The sequence below is a fragment of the Limanda limanda genome, chromosome 7 (assembly GCF_963576545.1).
Source record: "Limanda limanda chromosome 7, fLimLim1.1, whole genome shotgun sequence".
Taxonomy (NCBI): domain Eukaryota; kingdom Metazoa; phylum Chordata; class Actinopteri; order Pleuronectiformes; family Pleuronectidae; genus Limanda; species Limanda limanda.
In genome coordinates this window covers 7,502,997-7,514,945 of record NC_083642.1, presented here as the reverse complement: position 1 = coordinate 7,514,945, position 11,949 = coordinate 7,502,997, and the positions used below count along the sequence as shown (strand labels likewise).

Sequence of the window (11,949 nt, the reverse complement as noted above, 5' to 3'; positions counted from 1 at the left end):
AATATAATATAATATAATATAATATAATATAATATAATATAATATAATATAATATAATATAATATAATGTACAGTGATATAATACAAAATAGAATGAAATAGCTTGTTTATGTGAATAATAACATTTTAATTTTGTTTTGCTGCAGTTAGGGGACATTACATCACAACCACACACTGTATATAAAGATCCAGCCGCGTCACAGAGGTCAGTGTTCCCCGGGCCGCAGGTGGAGGATGAAGTCACATGACGTGCGCACTCGGCCCTGTTGTTTGAGTTTTGTTATGACAAGTCGAGGCCTCGGACTAAATTTGTAGCGTCGCCCCCCCTCACGCTCCCGTGTCTGTCCGGGCTCGAATCCGCGATGGAGGGCATGGAACTGGACCTGGACCTGGACCAGGAGCTCATGCAGAAGTTCAGCTGCATGGGAACCACGGACAAAGACATCCTGATATCGGAATTCCAGAGGCTGCTCGGGTTCCAGCTCAACCCGGCCGGATGCGCCTTCTTCCTGGACATGACCAACTGGTGAGCCCGGGGACTTGTTGAGGCCTCCGGGGCGATGCTCGGTGCAGAGGCAGGGCGCTAGCTAGCTTCTTGTCTTTTATTTTTTTACCCCCCGCTGCTTGTTATCGTACAGGGAGAAATCGTGACTAAAACCGGGATTACAATGATTGTTATTAGTGTGTTCCTTCGCGGTGACACGCTGATTTACGTTAGCTGCGTAAACGTAGAGGGGGCTGACAGTTGAATACGTTGTAGTAACGTAACCAGCTGAGTCAGACACGGTGCTAGCCTGTTAGCTTAGCAGGGTTTTTTAATTCACATTCATCCAGTCCACACACACAAGCTCGCATTAAAATGGCTGCGTTTCATTTTGTAATGAATATAAACGAAAGTACATTTTACGTGACTGACGTTCTGTGGTTAGCTCGCTTGCTCAACGCTGATTAGCATCAAGCTAGCTCCGGTTTCATCACCGTCACGTCACTGGACTGACACCGTGATTAAAATGTGATTTCATCGAAAGCTTTGGGTTTTTTATATTGATCAGATTCATGAGAACTCGATCGCTTCTGTTATCTATAAGAACATCGATCCCACGTTTGTCTCTGATGACGGAGGATCACTGCGGGTTGCGTAACGTCGGAGACACTCGGTGGTAATGTCCTCCCGCAGAGGGGGAGTGTTAGCCTGGTGTAATGTCTTACATGCAAATCGTGGGTTAAAGGGCCTTTTTCACCTTCTTAGACTAAATCTGGACATAATTCATAAATGTGGAGTGTCCCTGTGTGTAAACAAACACATCAGGTCATTCTGAAACCCTCCCTCCATGTTAAGATCTTGTCAAATGTGTGTGTGTGTGTATGTAGAAGAACAGGCAAGTTTCATTTTGTATTTTTCCACCCAACTCTAGTATAGACAGTCAACGTACAGTATCGAAACAGAAAGATACGATGGTCATGAATCGTCACGTATACATTATATACCCAGAACAAATAATGAATGAAAACAACAACAACAAAGGAGAAATTAAACACAACAATTTAGAGGAAGACCTGACAGGTTTTATTCATCGACCAAACGAAGGAATTTAAATGCAAACGCAGAATCTCAAAACTTCAAGGAAAAGGAGCAGAAAGAGGAATAATCATATATAATCTGCCTTGGCCGCACATTAACAAAGCAAATACTTCAATCAAATTAAAAGTTAAAATAGCTGCAGGCCAACACATCCCTCTATTAGTTCCTAAGTTACAGTTCATTTTCAGAGAAGCTCACACAATGATTTCCCTGTCAACCTGTTACATTAATTGTTTTGATGGCTTCAAAGGGAAGTTGTTGACATGTACTGTTCCATTTCTTTCATAAATACAAAGAATTGGGGGGTTTTTTTGTTAGTGAACTTGCAGGAGAACATGCGAGTGGCTGTGGGCAGGGCTGCAGACCGTGTGTAGTAGAATCACGTGAGCTTGTGTAATGGCTCCTCTGCAACGGGCTGGCAGGCTAAAAATAAAACCCACCGGTTTATGGAGGAGCAGCAAGTCAGGGAAGCTCCTCGTCTGCATCGCTGTGCGTCTGCAGACATCTTAGCTGTGGTTGCCCTCAGTGTTCTGCATTGGGATCAGTCATTAAAACAACACAACAAGCTGCCATGAATGACTGTAGTGTGATCACTGTACAGCGTATTCTACAAATCCTTGTAGTACTAATAATAACATCGCTGTTACTGGAAGAATATTTGTACTTTTTCCAGAGATTTGCATGCTCAAAGGCCATGTGTGCTCTTGTTGTTTCCACCGTTCAGAGCTAAAAGAGCTACATTACATTCAAAAGCTGCAACTTCCATGCTGCTTTACAGTAGCTGAGATTTATGCTGCATGGAAATATATGCATGGTATTAATGTTTTTCGTATGAGGTTGTTAATAAAGTATGTTCTGAGCTTTAGACTGGTAGTTTAACAAAACAAGTAATTTGAAGATAGCGGTTTAATCGTAATCAAATATGAGTATTTTTGTTATTTCTAACTGTTAAAAGATCAAACGATCAATCAAAACAAAACAGAAAGTTAATTGATACAAATGATCCTTAGTTGCAAACCTATATGATGATATAAAATGCTTTAATTGAGTTTTTATTTTAATTTCTTAGTTGAAATAAATGTCCACACTATGGAGATTTTTGCTCTGTATGGATCCCATATCTGGCTTAAGCCCATTCATAAATGATTAGTTATACTTATTTTAGTTCTGGACTGATCGGCTGGATTTCTGTTGTCCCAGGAATTTACAGGCAGCCATCGGAGCCTACTACGACTTTGAGAGTCCCAACATCAGCGCGCCGTGCATGTCCTTGGTGAAGGATGTGACGATCGGTGAGGGAGAATCGGTTCCACCTGACACGGCTTTCACAAAGACCTGGAGGGTACAAAACACCGGTAAGTCTGCTGGATTGATGATATGATACAACACCTAGCTAATTCTACAACTTGTAAAAGTAAAACAAGTGCACTCACATGTTCTGTTCGAGTTCAGCATCGTTGTGTGTTTGTTTTCAGGTGCAGAGTCGTGGCCTCCTGGGGTTTGCCTGAAGTTTGTGGGAGGAGATCAGTTCGGTCACGTGAACATGGTGATGGTGAGGTCTCTGGACCCCCAGGAAATGACGGACGTTAGTGTACAGATGCAGAGCCCCGTGTCTCCTGGCATGTTTCAGGGTCAGTGGAGAATGTGCTCGGCTACAGGACTATACTTCGGAGGTGAGGACTGCAGCCGTCACACCACAGACTGACTGCTGCTCAATTGACATGTATGATGAAGAACAGACTGAAATGAGTAGTCAATTAATCAATTAGTCGAACAATATATAAAAGAAAAACAAAACAAAAGTTTTATAACTTTTCTAGAAACGGCAATGTGAGGTTTGGCTGCTTTTTGCTGTTTTAGTCCTTTGTCAAGGGAGGATTTTGTTTTTTAGACTTTTGGGAGGACAAATATGTAGCTTAATAATCAATCGTTACAACCCTTAAACTAGGAAAGGGTTAGGGTTAGAATCTTAATGGTTTTGCAACTTTCCTAATGCTTGTTCGTGGTGAGATGCAGCTCCCATCAACTTTAAAGGTTGTCATCCTGACTTTGGAGCGGCCAGGCTTAATGAGCCAACTTTATATTATGCTACTGAGTCTAACATGCAGATGTATGCAGCCTTAGGGAGCAGTCATTATTTAAGATTAACTGCCAGATAATACCGTGTACATTTGCTACTGTGCAAACTATAGTATGATGGGCCACTATTAATACTCTCAAATTAAATGAAGAGCCATTAATTCACTGGGTCATGTCATCCTACTAATTCAACACGTATGATGGATCCTAACAGGAAGTCCCTCAGGACTTGCCCACTTACAAAGTAAGCAGTGGAGGGATAAATTATACTTAACCTTAATATTTCATGGATGTGTTCATAGCCATAATTCATCACCTAACACTGTCAGTATCTTAGTGGCTTTAAGAGAAAGAAAAGAACCAGAGACCTGGAGCGCTAATAATCTTTTAGGAGATCTGAGATGTGTGGTCCACTTACATGATACACGTGTTGTTTACATGCAACCTAGTTTTTGGTCCATCTGCTGGTTGATGTAACCGTTGGGTTTTGTTTCTCTTGACAGATGTGATCTGGGTGATCCTGAGCGTGGAGGTGGGAGGCCTCCTCGGCGTCACACAGCAGCTCTCCTCCTTCCAAGCCGAGTTCAACACCCAGCCTCACCGCAGCCTGGAAGGAGACTACAACCCCTTCGCCTCGCCAGAGAAAAGCAAGTGCCCCAACAGCAACAACAACAGCCTCCATGATGACAGCGGTCACCGGGTCGCGGAGGAACATTGGCAGGGAAACCCAAACCAGCTACAGCAAGATCAGAACGGACTTTCACAAAACTCTGTGGATCTAGTAGCAAACAGTCTACAAAGCAATCTATCAGTAGTCTCTTATAACCAGGTAAGATATGATCACAGGGGAGGAAATGTTCTTTTCCTTTCTTCTTTTCTTATGACAGATAAATTCAAAACCTAAATAACAAAAAATATGTATGTTGTTAGCTAGCAATGCTAACTCATCACTCGGCATAAGATTATTTAAATTACATTTTCCATTAGGGTTATGCTATGTGGTGTTAAAGTAATATATAATATGAAAATATTTATTATATAACTAGTCGTACAACAAACAATACATTTTCATAATGATTAATCTATTGATTATTTACCTAATAGATCAATGTTGTAGTCAATAAAATAACATAATAATAAAAAATAATCAGATGTACTGTCAAGAAACAAGGGAATATTTGGTATTTGTGCTTGAGAAACAACTTAAATAATCAATCAATAATCAAAATAGTTGCTCATTAACTTTTTTTTCTAAGAACTAATCATTACAGCTCTACAGCCAAGACAGTTGACTGCCCAAAAAAACAAAGATTTGAATCTGCATGAATATATGTACAAATCTGAGCCCCTGTGAAGGTTTATGTATATTATTTTCTGTCTCATTTAGTCGATGTTGTTACTCTCTGTGCTTTAACCGTTTCCCTTCGTTCCAGGGTATACAGGAGTCCTTCCCTTTTGGGCACTCCTAAACCACGGGACTTGTAACGGTGCAGCGGTACTAAACCGTACCTCCGGAGTTTGTCACACCCATGAGAGAAAGAAGAGGCTTTATCCGAAGCTGCTGGAGATTCAGAAACACTTTATGCAAAGTCCAGCTCCACTTTGAGGAACCAGAGGCTGACGCTCCCGACATGCAGCTCAACTAACATCCCACACCCACTGTATGCACGTGTGAATGCTAAGTTAAAAATGAGTGCTGAGTCTTTTTGAGTGATTTGTTTTTTCTTTCCTTTTTTTTTTAGTTGTCAGAGTGCAAATGAAATGACGATGACAGGATATATTTGTGAAGTTTAGTGTATAAGTAGTGTGTGCGTGTGTGCATTGTGCAACCTGAAAGAAATACTTTGGAGGAAAAGCCATTTATTTTTTGCCAACTGATTCTCCAGTTTCTGCTCTGACTCTTTAAAATGTTTATTTCTGAATCAGTTCCCTTTAACTAAATCTAATAATATAAGTTTCTCTTAAACTAACCATTGGATATCATCATTTACTTTTCATCTTATTCATTTAGTATAAACATTTTTTTTTTTTTTTTTGGAGAAGGGTAACGGCAACATCCTCCAGAAATATATCTAAGGCTCATTTAAAAGCCAGTCGGTTTTTATCAGTGTTTTTCAACATGACTTGTTCATTTATGGGAATTAAATTCTATGCTGTTATTGTACCTGCAATGAAACTTCCCTCCAGTTGAGGGAGTCGGCAATTACTCTAACACGAAGGCACCGACATCTGAGAAACAGACTATATTTTATATTTATATCATGGCTCCTATGATTTGGTGAAGCTTAACCTCAATTATTTTACAGAAACATATTTTCTTTAAGCTAGAATTAAGAGCAACAGTAGAGGAAAACCAGACCGAACTGCAAAGTCATCTGATTTGGTATGAAAGGTTTCAAAAACATTAACTAGACTCATTACTGACACTTGAAAGATACATATCTATATAACATTAGAGGAATAGTATTCATTATCGCAGTATTAGAGATCCCCCCCCCAGTCATTGTCTTGATGAAAGATATAGTTTAAATTTTACATGCTCGAATTCAATAAAAACACAAAAATAAGAAGATTAATGTACCTGATGCTATAAGCTATGAATATAAATGGTGTTATATACACACAGTAACATCACATTATTATTAATGTTTTGTTTTTTGTTGCCCCGTTTTTTAATTTTCATTTGAAATCTGTCCTGGACTTTTATCACGTTAAGTTGAATGTATCCGATGAATGTAGTCGTTTTTTTGGAGACATTCATTTTTCCCAAAGATTTTACATTGTAAATTTTTAATGAACTGGCAGTTTTATGAGTGTAATTATTATTCTGCATTTCCCCCGTCTCTTGTTACAATTATTCTTGGGATTCTTTGAAGACGCATTGGAAAAAATTTGCCCTGTTATCTTTTCTTTTTTCTTTTTTTTTTCTTATGACAAACGTAACATCAGTCAAATTAAAAACTTACAATATCATATTTTGGTTTTGGAATTGTTACGGCTTTACTTACTTGCACTATCCAGCTGATCTATGCACTGAGTAAGGTGACCTCCATGGGACGGTCTGTGCGTGTTGTCCCCCCCCCCCCCCACGAGGACAGTTAGGTCCTGAAGGGTTTTTCAACTCTGTGATTTGTATCTGTCGTCCAGAGCCCCAGTGTTAGACAAGCCTTCTATGAAGGAGCTAACTGTCGGGCCCCAGGGTTCCCCGGCTCTCTCCGTGTGGCGGTAACAGCCCCAGCCTGCACGTGTCAGGAGCCTCTTGGCTCTTTGTCGTTTCACAGAATGTTCATGTTCCCTGTCCAATTGAGAGACGACTCTTCTCTCCGCTGTTCGGTGTCACTTCATCGAGTGCTGAGCGCATTTTGTTCCGAGTGTGATGTGTCATGTCTGAAGTTTCTACTGGCCAGCTTGCAGAATGGATCAGTTGGCATTAGACTATTAAAACAGCACATTTGTGAGCGTGAGGAAGATGAACAGATACAAACAGATGAACAAATGAAAGCTTGTTTCCTGTATGGATGTCTGGTGACTGTTTGTATGATTAAATTATCACTGAAAAACTGAAATGATGGGATTTTGTGTCATGTTTGTGCAACAGCTTTAGTTTACACCTACCAGGGCAGATACAAGTTAACATGATAAACAGATTTTAACACCTAAACTTAATATTTCCACCACATTTTGTTCTCTATATAAAAGCAGTTATGATTTGACTTGTCTTTGATGTTATATCTTTCAGCCTCTGTCTCAGTTTCTTGAACTTATGTAATTTACTCTAATTAAATCAAAAAGTCTTGCTATTTGAGGTTTGTAATTTGTGTTATTGCATTTGAACCAGAAATTACTTCATATCACTGGTTTCACCAAATGCACCTGTGCACAGTGATGAATTTGATTTGGATTTGATTGTAACGGGAACTTTTCTTTTCAAGCAAATTATACAATTATATCTACAATATATGATTAAACTGGGGATTGATCCGGTTTCTATGCACTTGCTTGGCCCTTTTAAGGAACAAACTTCAGAAACAAACTTTCAAATGAATGTGAAAAGCATGATAGGAGACACCGCTCTATAAATATATATTCTGTTTTATAGACCACATTAATGTGCTGTGCAGCACTGGAGGGCTCAGTTGACATTCACTGCCTGTTCCTTCTCATCACCTTTTACATGCAACAGGAGTTTTTTTAATAGGTGTTAATGCAGTGAAAATTATTGTGTACTAAAGAAAGTTAAAGCTCAAAGACACTTACCATGACAGTGGAGGCACAGAAAGCTCATCCCATGTGGTTTTAACTCTTTTTTTGCATCAGATAACATGTGAGCCTGGAGGGCTACTGGTCAAATGCAGCCCCTCAAAGGAGACCCATCATTTTTAGGGGCTGTTGGAGCCTGTCAACGTCTCACTCCAGCAGCAGCAGCAGGCTGCAGTTCAGCCGGAGGCGGCAACACTTTTTAGTTGAGTTCTACAAAGGTTATCTTATGAGTGACTCACTGCAAATATCCAACCGCCTAAAAACCTGTAGTTGTTGTGGTTCAGGCAGAAGTGTGAACCCCGTAGCTCATTTTGAGCTTTTTCAATCAAGGCTAAAAACTCACTGAGCCGTTTTTTCAAATTGCAATTGTACAATAATCAGGAAAGGTCTTGAAAGAGGATTTGTGTGGGTGGATACTCCACCTGCAGCTCTTTGGAATATTTCAACATAACCGCATAAACATTACTGTTTAGTTCAAGCAAATATTTACTCACTCTCACTCTCTGGTTCGCTCTCTCTGTCTCTCGTAGTCACTCTGTGGACCAGTTATTCAACTTTTCAAATAGCTTTACACCTTTGAAAACAGCCATTTCCCCCTTGAGAGGGTTTATTGATATTTCACAGATGTTACCATCCCTGCTCTCGATCCCATGTATCCTCAGCCAGAGAAAGTTTAAGCCCACAAAATACACACCAACCTCACGATCCTGACACTTTCTGATAAAAGCCATTTGTCACCGTCCATATAATCATCTCTGTCCCACACAGGGAATCTACAGAAGAAGTTTGAGACCTCTTCTACACCATTAAAGTTCACTTTCATTTTCCTTTGCTTCAAGGGAATTAAAAAAAACTATAACATGCAAATGCTGAGGTAACCCTCAGTGACTTTCGTTTGAGTATAAAAACTTGCCTGATAAAGTTTGATTAAACATTTCTGCAGAGTTTCCCAGTTGCTTCAAGTGTAAATGTAGATGTTAAATACAATTTGCATGAATTACTCCCAACCTCACGGTGAACATTAACTTGAATTCCACGAGATCAGATTAGATCAAGTAAAAGTTCACTGATGTATAACTTCAGTATTTCTTATTTCAGTTTCCCCCACAAAATGGGATAATCACCTTGAGAAACGACCTCTCTTGAAAAAGGACAGCGAACACTTTAGGTGCCCTCACAGCTTCTCCTCCAGGCTGTTCAGGCCCAGTCTGTCAAGACTCACCAAGTTTGTTTACTTAAGGAACAAGTGAATATTGCCCCAAGTCATTATTAAGTAGGCACTTACAGCAAACTCCCTCACAGACATAGAGACACACCCTTTCTTTCAGAATTGATATGTCACAAAGGCTCTGTGTCCAAAGTAAGTGCTACTGCTGCGAGTCAAACAAGGTGTCCACAGGCTGGAGAGGACTGAAGAGATCCAGCTCCGAGCTGCTGCTGGAGACCTAACGTGAGGTGCATCCTCACCTGAGGACCAGAGTCCCAGTCTCCTGAGGACCTGGAGATTAGTCCACACTTCAGCTAGGACACAAGGAGCAGAGCTGAGAAGAAGCATCAGCTACTGAAGCAACTCTATTCAAACACTAACAAGGTAAGACTGCATTTCATGATGAGGCCAGTAATGCTCCAAAGATCTGCTGTTACTAATATGATGTAAACCACCTGCTAACACAGAAGATGGATGCAGTTTCTTCAACGGAGCAAAAGTAGAAATATTATGAAGTGAATCTTCATTTGGAGCCAGAACTTAAAATGGATCTTTCTTTGGATCGTATTACACTCAAGCTAAAAAACAATAATGGTTGCCTGAATTATATCGTCCTTGTCATTGAGTTTTATGATAATTGTTTTGTACAAGTTTCTGACCCCGTGGACCAGTTATTCACCTTTTCCACCTTTGAAAACAACTCCACCGATATTATTCCCTCGGTTTATTGATGTTTCACAAATGATTTGCTCCATATTGTTGCTCCTGTGTATCTAAGCAGCTTTTCTTGTGTCTTATGTGTTCTAGCTGAAATCAAGCCTATACAATTCACACAATAAGATGTCCATCATAAATCATGACAAGTTCTGATACAAGGCAGTTGCTAAAAAATCTCACTGTCCATATTTCCTAGATGAAGTGTCCCAAACACCCCGAGGGGATGGATTAGTCAAGTAGTTTGAGACTATTTACATCACAGGGAAATACACTTTTACCTTTCTCAACTATGCGCTGATCCTCCACTGATGCAGCAACGTCTTTCTTCTGAGAGAGAACAATCACATCGTGGTGACGCATCGCGAGCTGATAATTTCATTGTGTCATTGTTTGTTAACAGTTTGTGTAAATGGTTCCCGGAAAACAGGTGTAAATACTGTGATATTTGACACACTTCGACACATCATATACGACCTTTTTAGTGAAAGTATTTTGTTTATGAGACATGTGTTGTTCCTGTTGTGAAAAAGACAGATTTAAAAAATACATCAAACCCAGCTCAGTTCAGCGAATTATAATCAAACAAGAAAGAAAAATCAAATGCAGGATGCTTCTTTTTAATAAGAGACGTTATAAAAAGTGTAAGCTGCAGTTTGATGTTGTAGTTTGACTTTAAATATTTTGGACTTCAGACTATTTCAAAGGGTTTCTTGCAAAATATTCATTTGCATAAAATTAAAATACTCAAGTTAAGTGAAAGAATTATTTGAAGTCATGTATTTTCACTATAACTGACTATAGGTGAACATGGGTGATTATTTCGGATGTTCTCTCTTTATTTCTCTCTCTTTAACATTCTGATAGAGTAGTGATATTAAGCCCCGGTTCTTAATATTTTAAGGTCTCGACTTCACTATGTAAAGACCCTTGAGATAATGGGTTTAATGACTTGGCGCTACACAAATAAAGTTGTATTGATGTGAATTATTTTGTTCGAGGAACATTGGAACGAGTGGAATGCAAAGGAGCAGTGAACAAACCTTTCATATCGACTGAATACCTCTGATATCAGTCCGACTGCAATCTAATACTGTGTTAAACACTGCAGCAGAAGTCTACAAATAATAGGCTTGATTTCATGAGCATGCTGCTTTCATTTGAGCAGCGCGCGCACACACACACACACACACACACACACACACAGAACAAGCGTTTGTTCTCGAAAGAAACTGTAACCTGGACGAGCAAGTTTCTGTCAAAGCTAAACATTTAAACAGCTAATGCCTGTAGGGGATAAAAGACTAGTTAGAGACTTGGAGGTGTGTCGTTAGCAGCGTACTCTCGTCACATATTTATAACAGTGTTTTCTTTTAGATTTAAATACTGTAAAATATAAATGCTGTTGTCAATAGATTCTATAAAAAGACCTTCTGTGATGATGTTTTATTATTAGTGGAAATCTACATTAGACATAAAACTCTATAAGATCACGGTTCTACAAATGATGAGTGTTTGAGGTAAATTGAAATTATGGGGGGCAATAAATAAAAGCTATGATGTCGTTAATGTCATCTTCTTTTCTATTTACATCCCTCTTTTTTTCTAAAGAAAAGTGTGATACAGAGCAGAGTTTCACTCCTTAAGTCAGAATCAAAATAATTAAAAAAACTTGCAAAACTTGAAAATTAGCCCCCGACACGCTTCACAATAAAACCACATATTAAGCTGAAATGTACATGCAGCATTAAAATAAACATAATTAAAATATGTGGTTTTTCTCACTTTTTTCATATTTTTTGTTCATTTGGTTTTGAAATATTTCTCTTCCATTACTGGAAACTGAAACATGCTGTATTTAATTTTTATGCAAGTGCATAAAACTTAAATTAAATATACCAGCATGTCGTACCACTCCCTGACTGGTGATCTGTTCCCTTACTCACTTGACAGGGTAAATGTTCCACCTAATTATCATAGAATATGTGTCCCACCCTTTCAGCCGTATCATGCTCTTCTTTGTTTAACTTGAGATCCATCTTGATGACCTGATGATGTTTTCTTTGAAAGGCACAGGATGTTATAACGTCACACGTTTCTAGTTCCA

At 39.2% G+C, this 11,949-nt stretch overlaps 1 protein-coding gene across 1 annotated transcript; it reads left to right on the top strand.

Annotated features, from left to right (window-relative positions):
* The first annotated feature begins 223 nt into the window (after positions 1-223).
* Positions 224-7,227, top strand: LOC133004841 (protein ILRUN-like). Its single transcript, XM_061074372.1, has 5 exons — positions 224-526; positions 2,783-2,937; positions 3,058-3,255; positions 4,165-4,490; positions 5,095-7,227. Exons 1-5 carry the CDS (start codon positions 363-365, stop codon positions 5,128-5,130), a joined length of 879 nt encoding a protein of 292 aa, XP_060930355.1. The 5' UTR covers positions 224-362; the 3' UTR covers positions 5,131-7,227.
* The last annotated feature ends 4,722 nt before the right edge of the window (positions 7,228-11,949 follow it).

Bases quoted from the DNA above. Each gene is read 5' to 3' on its own strand.
- LOC133004841 (XM_061074372.1), top strand. From the start codon at position 363: ATGGAGGGCATGGAACTGGACCTGGACCTGGACCAGGAGCTCATGCAG. The intron at 2,938-3,057 runs GTAAGTCTGCTG...GTTTGTTTTCAG, and splicing joins CTGGAGGGTACAAAACACCG to GTGCAGAGTCGTGGCCTCCT. The intron at 4,491-5,094 runs GTAAGATATGAT...CCTTCGTTCCAG, and splicing joins CAGTAGTCTCTTATAACCAG to GGTATACAGGAGTCCTTCCC.